The sequence below is a fragment of the Zea mays genome, chromosome 1, assembly GCF_902167145.1.
Source record: "Zea mays cultivar B73 chromosome 1, Zm-B73-REFERENCE-NAM-5.0, whole genome shotgun sequence".
Lineage (NCBI taxonomy): Eukaryota > Viridiplantae > Streptophyta > Magnoliopsida > Poales > Poaceae > Zea > Zea mays.
The window spans coordinates 265,409,843-265,423,886 of NC_050096.1; the positions used below are offsets into that span (position 1 = coordinate 265,409,843).

Sequence of the window (14,044 nt, forward strand, 5' to 3'; positions counted from 1 at the left end):
ACCACTGAGAAAGTGGAGACAATCAGCAGTATGCTACCACACGTCGCGAAATGCTCGATTTGGATACCAGAAATTTGGCAGAGAGGCATATCACACAGCATCTATTCTCGAGAAAAGCTCTGTCACTAGTGCTACTAGTCAACAATGGTGTACAAGTCTCAGGGACATCATTACACCGCCGGAGGTTGATGCCTGCTGGCCGGTCCGCTGGTCATCGGCGGAGCGTCAGTCAGTCGTCGGCGGTGGCGAGCTGGACCTTGAGCAGCTCGTCCTCGGGGATGACGCGGATGGTGCAGTCGGAGCGCGGGTACGCGGCGCAGAGCAGCGCGTACCCCCGCGCGACGACGTCGTCGCTGAGCATGCCGTCGCTCTGGTCCACCGTCCCGGAGACCAGCCGCGCCGGGCACGTCATGCACACGCCGAGCTTGCAGTCGTGCGGCACGTCCAGGCCCTCGTCCAGCGCGCGGGACAGGATCGTCTCGTCCTCCTCCACCTCCACCACCCGCGACTCGCCGCCGTGCTCGATCGTCACCTTGTACGCCCGCGGCGGCTGCGCGGCGGCGATGCGTGCCCCCGATGGCCAGCGCGACAGCTGGGCGCTGGGGAGGCGGACGGCGAGGCGAGTGGAGCGAGTCAGGGTCGGGGTCGCGAGGTGGAGAAGCGAAGCTGAGGCAGCGGCCATGGTGTGCAAGGGACTGAGGGGCGGTTCGTGGCTGAGGATAAGGCTGTCTTCCCCTTTTTTTATTTCTTTTTTTTTGTGCCAGAGCGTGTGGACTCATAAGGAGGGGGCAGAGCTAGCCAAGGCGACATGGCCATCACCTCTTCATCATTGCCACCGATTAGGATGACAATGGCACAAATTGGAGAGACTCTAGTAGAGTCAAAACTTATGTGGGTTGTAGCCATACCACCTATGCTTTCAGAGTCTTACGAGTGACCACCTATCGGGGACCATAATTAGGGGTACCCCAAGACTCCTAATATCAGCTGGTAACCTCCATCAGCACAAAGCTGCAAAAGCCTGATGGGCGCGATTAAGGTCAAGGCTCAGTCCACGCAAGGGACACGACCTCGCCTCGCCTGAGCCCAGCCTCGGGCAAAGGCAGCCGACCCCGAAGGATTCACGTCTCGCCCGACGGTCCCCTCAAGCAACGGGCGCACCTTCGACTCGCCCGAGGCCCAGCTCGGGCAGGCTTCGCGGAAAAGCAACCTTGGCCAGATCGCCACGCCAACCGACCGTATCGCAGGAGCATTTAATGCAATGATTGACTGACACCTTATCCTGACGCGCGCTCCTCATTCGACAGGGCCGAAGTGACCGCACTCACTTCGCTGCTCCACTGACCGACCCGACAGGAAAACAGCGCCGCCTGCCCCGCTCCGACTGCTGTGCCACTCGACAGAGTGAGGCTGACAACAGCTAAGTCCAGCCTCGGGCGCCATAGGAAGCTCCGCCTCGCCTGACCCCAGGGCTCGGGCTCAACCTCGACCTCGGACGACGGACTCCGCCTCGCCCGACCCCAGGGCTCGGACTCAGCCTCGACCTCGGAAGACGGACTCAGCCTCGACCTCGAAAGACGGACTCCGCCTCGCCAAACCCCAGGGCTCGGACTCAGCCTCGACCTCGGACGACGGTCTCCGCCTCGCCCTACCCTCGGGCCCAGACTCGACCTCGACTTCGGAGGAGTCTCCGCCTCGCCCGACCTCGGGCTTAGACCGACCACGTCACAGGGGGGGCATCATTATCCTACCCCTAGCTAGCTCAGGCTACGGGGAACATGACCGGCGTCCCATCTGGCTCGCCCCGGTAAACAAGTAATGATGGCACCCCGCGTGCTCCATGACGACGACGGCTCTCAGCCCCTTACGGAAGCAAGGAGACGTCAGCAAGGATCCGACAGCCCCGACAGCTGTCCTTCCACAGGGCTCAAGGACTCCTCCGACGGCCACGACATCACATGAACAGGGTGCCAAAACCTCTCCGACAGCCACGACGGCATGTACTTAGGGCTCTAGCTCCTCTCTGCTAGACACGTTAGCACACTGCTATACCCCCCATTGTACACCTGGGCCCTCTCCTTACGCCTATAAAGGGAAGGTCCAGGGCTCTCATACGAAAAGGTTGGCCGCGAGAGAGAACGGGCCACTGCATAAGGCTCTCTCTCTCACTCTCCCTCGCGGACGCTTGTAACTCCCTACTGCAAGCGCACCCGACCTGGGCGCAGGACAACACGGAGGTCGCGGGTTTCCCCCTTTTGCCGCTTCTTCCCCCTTCGTGCTCCGTCTCGCGCCGACCCATCTGGGCTGGGACACGCGGCGACAATTTACTCGTCGGTCCAGGGACCCCCCGGGGTCGAAACGCCGACAGTTGGCGCGCCAGGTAGGGTCCTACTGCGTGTTGACGAACAGCTTCCCGTCAAGCTCCAGATGGGTAGTCTCCAGCAACCTCTCCAACCCAGGACGATGCTTCGTTTCAGGAGTCTTGAGTTCATGTCCCTCGACGGCAGCTACTACATGATACTCCTTCCTCCGCCGCGCGACAACGACAATGGCGGCCGTCAGCCCGCCCGCCGGCGGCGGAATCGACAACGTCTTCCCCACGTGACGGAAGAGCAACATCCGGGTCTGTCCCGTCACCTTCCCCGCCGACGGAGGAGGAGGCGGGGCAGGCATGGCCAAGCAGGAGGCGGCACCTCGTCGGTTGTCGAGCGAGTCGACGGCGCCGGCGCCCCAACGGGGGACATGTCGGGCGTTGACTTCGCGTCTGAGACGAAGACGAGTATCGTCTCCCCGCAACACGCCAACCCCAAGCAGACGGACGACGCCAGCACGCTCGCGAAGGACTTGCTGGGCGTTAGCCTCGTGCCTGAGACAACGGTGCAGTCCGTCCCTGACGCGACTTCGTCACCGTCCGTCGATCAAGAGGTACTGTCCGTCTCCCATCCCATGCCTTTCAAATTCAGCTGCGACCCACCAAGCGACCCCGCTTCGGTGGACGCTTTTATAAAGGCATGTCCAAACCCTCCGGGGTATCATATGCGGTCACCCTGGGACCGGCTGACGGCCATCTCGACCTACGGGCCTCTGGGTTCCGAGGAAGATGACGAGCCCGACTCTGGTTGGGATTTCTCCGGGCTCGATAACCCCAGTGCCATGTGGGACTTCATGACCGCATGCGACTACTGCCTCTCCGATTGCTCCGATAGCAGCCACAGCCTCGGCGACGAGGACTGTGGCCCAAGTCGCGAATGCTTCCACGTCGATCTAGGGGGTCTCGACGAAGGCAACCATCTTGGTATGCTGGAGGACGGTGATCCCCCTAGGCCTGCGCCTCGCGTTGACATCCTTCGGGAGCTAGCTGTGGTCCCAGTCCCTGCGGGGGGTCAGGACGCACAGCTCGAGCAAATCCGCGAGGTACATGCCAGGCTCGACGAGGAAGCAGGACAACTTGTGCAGCTTCGGCAAAATATCGGGCAGGAGTGGGCAGGCCGAGCACCGGCCGGAGAAGCGCGTCATCTGGCCCAGGACGTCCAGCACCGCATCGCCGACGATGTCAGGGCGAGGCTACCCCCGGCTTCCAGTGGGGTCGGCCAGAACCTGGCCGCAGCAGCAATACTACTCCGAGCGATGCCGGAGCCATCCACCACCGAGGGGCGGCGTATCCAAGGAGAGCTCAAGAATCTCCTGGAAGATGCCGCGATCCGATGGGCCGAAAGCTCTGCCTCCCGAAGGCAGGGGTACCCCCTGGAGCATCGCGCCGCGACTTCCCGGTTCATGCGGGAAGCCTCAGTCCACACCGGGCACACGCGGAACACAGCGCCTGCGGCCCCGGGTCGCCTCGGCAACGAGCACCACCGTCGCGACCGTCGAGCCCACCTCGACGAGAAGGTGCGCCGAGGCTACCACCCCAGGCGTGGGGGACGCTACGACAGCGGGGAGGATCGGAGCCCCTCGCCTGAGCCACCCGGTCCGTGAGCTTTCAGCCGGGCCATACGACGGGCGCCGTTCCCGACCCGGTTCCGAACCCCGACTACTATCACCAAGTACTCGGGGGAGTCGAAGCCGGAACTGTGGCTCGCGGACTACCGGCTGGCCTGCCAGCTGGGTGGAACGGACAACGACAACCTCATCATCCGCAACCTTCCCCTGTTCCTCTCCGACGCCGCCCGAGCCTGGCTGGAGCATCTGCCTCCTGCGCAGATCTCCAACTGGGACGACCTGGTCAAAGCCTTCGCCGGCAACTTCTAGGGCACATACGTGCGCCCTGGGAACTCCTGGGATCTCCGAAGCTGCCGCCAGCAGCCGGGAGAGTCCCTGCGGGACTACATTCGGCGATTTTCGAAGCAGCGCACCGAGCTGCCCAACATCACCGACTCGGATGTCATCGGCGCGTTCCTCGCCGGCACCACTTGCCGCGACCTGGTGAGCAAGTTGGGTCGCAAGACTCCCACCAGGGCGAGCGAGCTGATGGACATCGCCACCAAGTTCGCCTCTAGTCAGGAGGCGGTCGAGGCCATCTTCCGAAAGGACAACCAGCCTCAGGGGTGCCAGCCAGAAGACGTCCCCAAGGCGTCCGCTCAGCGCGGCGCGAGGAAGAAGGGCAAGAAGAAGTCGCAAGCGAAACGCGACGCCGCCGATGCGGACCTTGTCGCCGCCGCTGAGCACAAGAACCCTCGGAAGCCTCCCGGAGGCGCCAACCTGTTCGACAAGATGCTCAAGGAGTCATGCCCCTATCATTAGGGTCCCGTCAAGCACACCCTTGAGGAGTGTGTCATGCTTCGGCGCTACTTCCACAGGGCCGGGCCACCGGCGGAAGGTGGCCGAGCCCACAACAACGACAAGATGGAGGATCACAAGGCATAGGAGTTCCCCGAGGTCCACGACCGCTTCATGATCTACGGCGGGCAAGTGGCGAACGCCTCGGCTCGGCACCGCAAGCAAGAGCGCCGGGAGGTCTGCTCGGTAAAGGTGGCGGCGCTAGTCTACCTAGACTGGTTCGACAAGCCCATCACTTTCGACCAGGGTGACCACCCCGACCGCGTGCCGAGACCAGGGAAGTACCCGCTCGTTGTCGATCCCGTCATCGGCAACATCAGGCTTACCAAGGTCCTCATGGACGGAGGCAGCAGCCTCAACATCATCTACGCCGAGACCCTCAGGCTCCTGCAGATCGATCTGTCCTCGATCCGGGCCGGCACGGCGCCTTTTCACGGGATCATCCCCGGGAAACGTGTCCAACCCCTTGGACAACTCGATCTGCCCGTCTGCTTCGGGACTCCCTCCAACTTCCGAAAGGAAACCTCACGTTCGAGGTGGTCGGGTTCCGAGGAACCTACCATGCAGTGCTAGGGAGGCCATGTTACGCCAAGTTCATGGTCGTCCCCAACTACACCTACCTCAAGCTCAAGATGCCGGGCCCCAACGGGGTCATCACCGTCGGCTCCACGTACCGACACGCGTACGAATGCAATGTGGAGTGCGTGGAGTACGCCGAGGCCCTCGCCGAATCCGAGGCCCTCATCGCCGACCTGGAGAGCCTCTCCAAGGAGGCGCCAGATGCGAAGCGCCACGCCGGCAACTTCGAGCCAGCTGAGACGGTTAAGTCCGTCCCTCTCGACCCCAGCAATGACGCCTCCAAGCAGATCCGGATCGGCTCCGAGCTCGACCCCAAATAGGAAGCAGTGCTCGTCGACTTTCTCCGCGCGAATGCCGAAGTTTTTGCGTGGAGTCCCTCGGACATGCCTGGCATACCGAGGGATGTCGCCGAGCACTCGCTGGATATCCGAGCTGGGGCCCGACCCGTGAAACAGCCTCTGCGCCGATTCGACGAAGAAAAGCGCAGAGCCATAGGCGAGGAGATCCACAAGCTGATGGCTGTAGGGTTCATCAAAGAGGTATTCCATCCCGAATGGCTCGCCAACCCTGTGCTTGTGAGAAAGAAAGGAGGGAAATGGTGGATGTGTGTAGACTACACTGGTCTAAACAAAGCATGTCTGAAGGTTCCCTACCCTCTACCTCGCATCGATCAAATCGTGGATTCCACTGCTGGGTGCGAAACCCTGTCTTTCCTTGATGCCTACTCAGGGTAGCACCAAATCAGGATGAAAGAGTCCGACCAGCTCGCGACTTCTTTCATCACACCCTTTGGCATGTACCGCTACGTTACTATGCCATTCGGTTTGAGGAATGCGGGTGCGACATACCAAAGGTGCATGAACCACGTGTTCGGAGAACACATTGGTCGAACAGTCGAGGCTTACGTCGATGACATCGTAGTCAAGACAAGAAAAGCCTCCGACCTCCTCTCTGACCTTGAAACGACATTCCGGTGTCTCAAGGCGAAAGGCGTAAAACTCAATCCTGAGAAGTGTGTCTTCGGAGTCCCCCGAGGCATGCTCCTGGGGTTCATCGTCTCCGAGCGGGGCATCGAGGCCAACCCAGAGAAAACCGCGGCCATCACCAACATGGGGCCCATCCAGGACTTGAAAGGAGTACAGAGGGTCATGGGATGCCTTGCGGCCCTGAGCCGTTTCATCTCGCGCCTTGGCGAAAGAGGCCTACCTTTGTACTGCCTCTTAAGGAAGACCGAGCGCTTCACTTGGACCCCCGAGACCGAGGAAGCCCTCGGGAACCTAAAGGCGTTCCTCACAAGCGCGCCCATCCTGGTGCCCCCCGCTGCCGGAGAAGCCCTCTTGATCTACGTCGCCGCTACCACTCAGGTGGTCAGCGCCGCGATCGTGGTCGAGAGACGAGAAGAGGGGCACGCATTGCCCGTCCAAAGGCCGGTCTACTTCATCAGTGAAGTACTGTCCGAGACCAAAATCCGCTACTCGCAAATTTAGAAGCTACTGTACGCGGTAATTCTGACACGGCGAAAGTTGCGACACTACTTCGAGTCTCATCCAGTGACTGTGGTGTCATCCTTCCCCCTGGGGGAGATCATCCAGTGCCGAGAGGCCTCGGGTAGGATTGCAAAGTGGCGGTGGAGATCATGGGCGAGACTATCTCGTTCGCCCCTCGGAAGGCCATCAAGTCCCAAGTCTTGGCGGACTTTGTGGCTGAATAGGTCGACACCCAGCTTCCAGCAGCTCCGATCCAACCGGAACTCTGGACCACGTTTTTCGATGGGTCATTGATGAAAACAGGAGCGGGCGCAGGCCTGCTCTTCATCTCACCCCTCGGGAAGCACCTCCGCTACGTGTTGCGTCTCCATTTCCCAGCGTCCAACAATGTGGCCGAGTACGAGGCTCTGGTTAACGGGTTGCGCATCGCCATCGAGCTAGGGGTCCGACGCCTCGACGCTCGTGGCGACTCGCAGCTTGTCATCGACCAAGTCGTGAAGAACTCCCACTGCCGCGACCCGAAGATGGAAGCCTACTGCGATGAGGTTCGGCGCCTAGAGGACATGTTCTTCGGTCTCGAGCTCAACCACATCGCCCGATGATACAACGATACTGCGGACGAGCTGGCTAAGATAGCCTCGGGGCGGACAACGGTTCCCCCGGACGTCTTCTCCCGAGACCTACATCAACCCTTAGTCAAGACCGACGACACGCCTGAGCCCGAGAAGGTCTCGGACCTGCCCGAGGTGCCCTCGGCTCAGCCCGAGGCACCCTCGGCCCCCAAGGGTGAGGCACTGCGCGTCGAGGAAGAGCGGAATGGGGTCCCGCCTAATCGATACTGGCAGACCCCGTACCTGCAATATCTCCACCGAGGAGAGCTACCCCTCGACCGAGCCGAGGCTCGGCGACTGGCGCGGCACGCCAAGTCATTCGTCTTGCTGGGTGACGAGAAGGAGCTCTACCACCGCAGCCCCTCAGGCATCCTCCAGCGATGCATATCCATCGCCGAAGGTCAGGAGTTATTACAAGAAATACACTCGGGGGCTTACGGTCACCACGCAGCGCCTCGGACCCTCGTTGGAAACGCATTCCGACAGGGTTTCTACTGGCCAACCGTGGTGGCCGACGCCACTAGGATTGTACGCACCTGCCAAGGGTGTCAATTCTACGCAAAGCAGACCCACCTGCCCGCTCAGGCTCTGCAAACAATACCCATCACCTGGTCGTTTGCTGTGTGGGGTCTGGACCTCGTCGGTCCCTTGCAGAAGGCACCCGGGGGCTACACGCACTTGCTGGTCGCCATCGACAAATTCTCCAAGTGGATCGAGGTCCGACCCCTAAACAGCATCAGGTCCAAACAGGCGGTGGCGTTCTTCACCAACATCATCCATCTCTTTGGGGTCCTGAACTCCATCATCACCGACAACGGCACCCAGTTCACCGGCAGAAAGTTCCTAGACTTCTGCGAGGATCACCACATCCGGGTGGACTGGGCCGCCATAGCTCACCCCATGACGAATGGGCAAGTAGAGCGTGCCAACGGCATGATTCTGCAAGGGCTCAAGCCGCGGATCTACAACGACCTCAACAAGTTCGGCAGGCGATGGATGAAGGAACTCCCTTCGGTGGTCTGGAGTCTGAGGACAACGCCGAGCCGAGCCACGGGCTTCACGCCGTTTTTCTAGTCTATGGGGCCGAGGCCATCTTGCCCACAGACTTAGAATACGGTTCCCCGAGGACGAGGGCGTACGACGACCGAAGCAATCGAACCAACCGAGAAGACTCACTGGACCAGCTGGAAGAGGCTCGGGACATGACCTTACTACACTCGGCGCGGTATCAGCAGTCCCTGCGACGCTACCACGCCCGAGGGGTTCGGTCCCGAGACCTCCAGGTGGGCGACTTGGTGCTTCGGCTATGACAAGACGCCCGAGGGCGCCACAAGCTCACGCCTCCCTAGGAAGGGCCATTCATCATCGCCAAGATTTTGAAGCCCAGAACATACAAGCTAGCCAACAGTCAAGGCGAGGTCTACAGCAACGCTTGGAACATCCGACAGCTACGTCGCTTCTACCCTTAAGATGTTTTCAAGTCATTCATACACCTCGTTTACATACGCCAACAAAGTCTAACCATCAAGGAAGGGTCAACCTTGCCTCGGTAAAGCCCGACCCTCCCTCGGGGGCTAGAAGGGGCGAACCCCCTCTGCGTCAAAATTTTCCTTGGAAAAAGTCTTTCTGCCAGAATGTCTTTCGTGCTTTTCGACTACTTCGAAAGTGGGATCCTGAAAACGACGGAGTACATGTAAGCAGGCAAGGCTGACCGAGCCGAGGGACTCCTACGCCTCCGGGATACGGATACCTCACTCATCACCTTCTGCGATAAGTAACTCAAGCTCGGATAAGCGATTCCACTGACCGAACAAGTCTTAATGCTCGAAAACTTTTCTGCCGAAATGATTTTTCGTGCCTTCTCGACTATGTCGATAACAGAATCCTACGGACGAGTAAGAGTACACGTAAGCGGCAAGGCCGACCGAGCCGAGGGACTCCTACGCCTCCGGGATACGGATACCTCACTCATCACCTTCCATGAAAAGTAACTCTTGCTTGGACAAACAATTCTGTTACCGACAAATAAGTCCAGATACTCGAAACAAGGGGAAAAGAAACGCAGCTTTATAACACGACGACGATATGTTTGGGCCTCGGCGGCCGCCAAAAAACATACACACACTACAGATAAACTGTTCCTGCAGGATCAGACGTCAGTGGGGGAGCAGCAGCACCCTCGGCGTCGACTCCACCTTCGGTGGAATCCGACCCGGCCTCGGACGGCAACACGGTCGGAGGATCTCCACCTCGAAGGAACCTGTTGGCACCACGCCTGGGCCATCGCGGCCAGGGTCTCCTCCGGGAACCCGGCCCGAGCAGACGGCTCAACCGACCGCTCCGTAGCCTCAGCCAGCTGTCCCCCGAGGACGTCAGTCTGGCTCATGGCCTCGGCAACCTGACTCCGACGTCGGTCTCACCAGTGGACGACCCTGCCAAGCTCTGGCCGACGAAGCTTCTTTTCGAGCCAACTCTGCCTCTGTCCGTGCTGGCACCGCTGCCTCCAGCTCCGGCTCGTCGAAGAGCGGCCGAGGGTTCCTTTAACTAAGCAAGAGAAGCCTCGGGCGGCTAGGCCGACCGAGCCGAGGGACTCCTACGCCTCCGGGATACGGATACCTCACTCGTCACCTTCGCACGAGGCAACTCAGACTTGGTTAAGCGGTTCAGTTAGCCGACAGGCGAGTCCTAGTGCTCGAAATGAGGAAAAACACGGCTTTACGCCAAAATACATAAATGTTCAGGCCCCGACAACTGCAATGAACAGACACTGGCACTCAAGGTGCCATTACAAACGGAACTCCGGTTCCGCCCCCGCGGGTATGAACAACCTCCACATCGGAGAGCCTGCGGGGCGACAAACTCCTGGTGACTCGCCAACGACCTCTGCAGCAGCAGCAGGGCCGGTCCTAGGACGGACACTGTCGTCGGAAGGCTTTCGTTCGCGTCCCCACTCAAGGGACGGGAACCAGACATTAAAGCCAAAGAGCCGGAGGTCGGTCCGCGGGTAGCACTGATGGGCTTGTCGGCGGAGAAGCTTTCTCTAGCTGCCACCACGTCGGCACCGACGGCGGCGTCCACCAACACCGCACCAGCGAGCGCCGGCCGCCCCAAAGCGCACCTGCAGGTCCTCACTCCCGTCCTCGCCACGAAAGCGAGGACAAAGGACGGAATGTTGCACCCTGGCTGGGCAGCAACAGTTCGCCTTCCCCAGCATGGCTGGAGGGCGCCTCCTCCGCAGAGCTGGAGGATGGTTTCCACCCTCAGAAGCTGGAAGAAGAGGTGGCCAGCCGACCCATGCGGGAGGTAGAGCTCCGGCTCGCCTCGCTCTCCGCCCCAGCAAGGATGATGAAGATCCTTGAAGCTGAGGACGGGGCAGAGGCCGCAGCCCGGCTCGCTTCTCCCCACCATCAAACTGGTGGTCACCGTCTTGGGTGACCACCGGCGAGGGGATGCAGCCGGGCTGCCTGATGAAAATCCTTGAAGCCGAGCGATGGCTGAAAGGTACCAACTTCCGCGAAGTTGCGTTCCCCCGACGACGACAAGACGGAAGGACCGCAGGCGCTCCCCATCCGGGGGCTCGGAAGGTGGAAGGACGCGATGCATGAAGGGAGTACGAAGACATGGTTGCCATCCAAGGGGGTCACCCTCTTTTTAAAGGCGACTCTCCCCACTTGCGTCCTCAGCCATCGCGGACTGAGTCTTCACCAACACGCTCCAAGGTCTTCCCCCTACGACACGGGGGCTGGGTCCCACGCGTCATGCAAGCTGGCCCAGGACAGAAGAGGCCATACCGCCGCGCGCGGTGCGCGTAACTGCCCAGCGGTTACGAGCACTCCTCCACTTTCGCCCAGACCAGCGGGTGAAAGGGCGGACCGCCATGCAGGCGGCATGCAACTGTACCAAGGGGGTGCACCCTTTCGACTCCGACGCGTCCAGCATGGGGGCCCAGGCCCACACGTCATGTAACCGGTGCGCCGGTTACTACGTGCGAGAAGCTGCACCGCCACTCGCACCAGTACCGCGCCTTCTTGACTGCGGAACCAGTGCCGCGACTCAAGGCGACCCTGCGCATGGCCCAACAGTGCCGACCGAGCACATCGGTCACGGGTCAGCCAGCCACGGGAGAAGGCGCGACGGTCGATATGGCCAAAAGTGGGCCGGCAGTAATGGCGGCGGCAGGCGGGCGGAAGCAGCGGTCAAGTCGTCTGCAGGCTCACGTCCCCTCCTGGGACAGTGAGAGAGCCCTCTCCCATTGAGTGAAGACGACGCACTCGTGTTCCGTTCCTCGAACTGCTCGCGCACGCACAACGGCTGCCCCGCGAACTACATGTCCCATCGCATTAACTCTGCGGCAGGGCAGGCGACACCTTTGGCAGGCGAAGCAGGCGACGCTTCACCTCCGCCATAATGACCACGTCAAAAAAGGTGTGCCACGTCGTTCGATTTTGTATCCTTTTTCCCTTCCTCTTTCTCTCTCTTGCTACAGGGACCGGGAAAGGGGATACTCCGAAAGGGATCCTTCTCCGCGAAGGAAGCGGGCCCGAGCCCCCTAATGATCAGAGGTTCGAAGGCTGGCCCCTCGGAAGGGTTCGACAGCCGCCTCAGAGCACTCGGGCCCCAAGCCCTCCTACTGATCAGAGGTTCGAAGGCTGGCCCCTCGGAAGGGTTCGATAGCCGCCTCAGAGCACTCGGGCTCCGCGCCCACCACTGGTCAGAGGTTCGAAGGCTGGCCCCTCGGATGGGCTCGACAGCTGCCTCAAGCCACTCGGGCTCCGCGCCCACTACTGATCAGGGGTTCGTAGGCTGGCCCTCGAAGGGTTCGACAGCCGCCTCAGAGCACGCAGAGCGAGAGATGACCCTCGGTACGTCCGATACATGGCTGAGGCTCGGGCTACGCTCCCGAGGTACCCTAGGACATTTTCGAGACTAGCAGGAGTGATTCTGTAATGGAATCCCATCAGAGGGAGGCATCGAGCCCTCGGACCCTACCAAACGGGACCGGGTCTGGCAAATCACCTGCAGGTACTTTTGGAGCGCGCCTCTGGGCCACTAGCCGACCCTTATCGAACGGGGCATGGGCGTCCACTCGGATCACCCGTTTGCAACTCACTGGAGACACCATGTTCGGCGCCCTCCGAGGGCAACATGGTGCTTTCCCCCCTCCTCCTTGCGGAAAGGCAACGCAGGGGCATATGAAAAAAGTCGAGTATGTCCTTGACCGTCCTCTCGCTCTGTGCGGAGGCTCGGGGGCTGCTCTCGCAAACCCGGCTCCGGCCAAACCGTTGACAGCGTCAACATACCAGCCCGAGAACTTGGGACCTGACTATGCACCCGGGCTACGGCCAGTTCGCATGAGGGAACAACCAGACCGATCGAAGCATCACGAAACGCGCTAAGACCTCGAAGGAGTCAAACCACTCCTCCGAGGCCTCGGGGGCTACACACGGCGGGTGCGCTCGCGTGCACCCACCGGAACGAAACGCAACCGAGAAAGGCTGGCCCCCTTTCAAAAAAGTGCGACAAAAGCCTCCAAGCGAGTATCAACACTCCCTTCGAGGCTCGGGGGCTACTGTCGGGGACCATAATTAGGGGTACCCCCAAGACTCCTAATCTCAACTGGTAACCCCCATCAGCACAAAGCTGCAAAGGCCTGATGGGCGCGATTAAGGTCAAGGCTTAGTCCACGCAAGGGACACGACCTCGCCTCGCCCGAGCCCAGCCTCGGGCAAAGGCAGCCGACCCCGAAGGATTCACGTCTCGCCCGAGGGTCCCCTCAAGCAACGGGCGCACCTTCGACTCGCCTGAGTGAAAGGGAAATGTGCCCTTGGGCCATTTCTAAGTATTTTGGTGATTGAGTGTCAACACAAGTGCTTAAATGTGAATCCATGCTCATGAATGAACAAAGTGTAAATCACAAGTAAAGGTATGTTTCTAAGCCTTAGTACATTGGTTTTGTGTACTAATATATTTGTCTAAGTGTTAGAAACAGAGAGAAGAAGAAAAGGAGATTGTTGGCTGTGTACAGCCAACAGGCTGTTTCGGTCTGGGGCACCGGACTGTCCGGTGGTGCACCGGACAGTGTCCGGTGCGCCAGGCTGCCTCAGCCGAAGAGGCCGCTCTCGGGAATTGGCTGACGGCGTACGGCTAAAATTCACCGGACTGTCCGGTGTGCACCGGACTGTCCGGTGAGCCAACGGTCGGCCAGGGCCAACGGTCAGCCACGGAATCTGCGCATGACACGTGGTCTGGCCAACGGTCGGAAGGAGGCACCGGACTGTCCGGTGCGCACCGGACTGTCCGGTGCGCCAGATCTGCAACGGTCGGCAACGGTCGGCTGCGCCTGTTAAGGAAAGAAATCGGGCACCGGACAGTGTCCGGTGTGCACCAGACTGTCCGGTGCGCCCGACGACAGAAGGCAAGGATGGCCTTCCAGATTTGCTCTCAACGGCTCCTAGGTGCCTTGGGGCTATAAAAGGGACCCCTAGGCGCATGGAGGAGTACACCAAGCAACTCTTGAGCATTCTTGATCATCCACACTAAGTCTTTGCGCATTTATTTGTGATTCTAAGTGATTCGAGCTCCGTTCTTGTG

At 60.5% G+C, this 14,044-nt stretch overlaps 1 protein-coding gene across 1 annotated transcript; it reads right to left on the bottom strand.

Moving 5' to 3' along the window:
* Nucleotides 1-43: 43 nt before the first annotated feature.
* Nucleotides 44-746, bottom strand: LOC100284745 (ferredoxin). Its single transcript, NM_001157640.1, has one exon. The coding sequence runs from the start codon at nucleotides 680-682 to the stop codon at nucleotides 230-232; it is 453 nt and encodes a 150-aa protein (NP_001151112.1). The 5' UTR covers nucleotides 683-746; the 3' UTR covers nucleotides 44-229.
* Between the last annotated feature and the right edge of the window lie 13,298 nt (nucleotides 747-14,044).

Excerpts from the sequence above, each read along its gene's own strand:
- LOC100284745 (NM_001157640.1), bottom strand. The coding sequence starts at position 682 with ATGGCCGCTGCCTCAGCTTCGCTTCTCCACCTCGCGACCCCGACCCTG.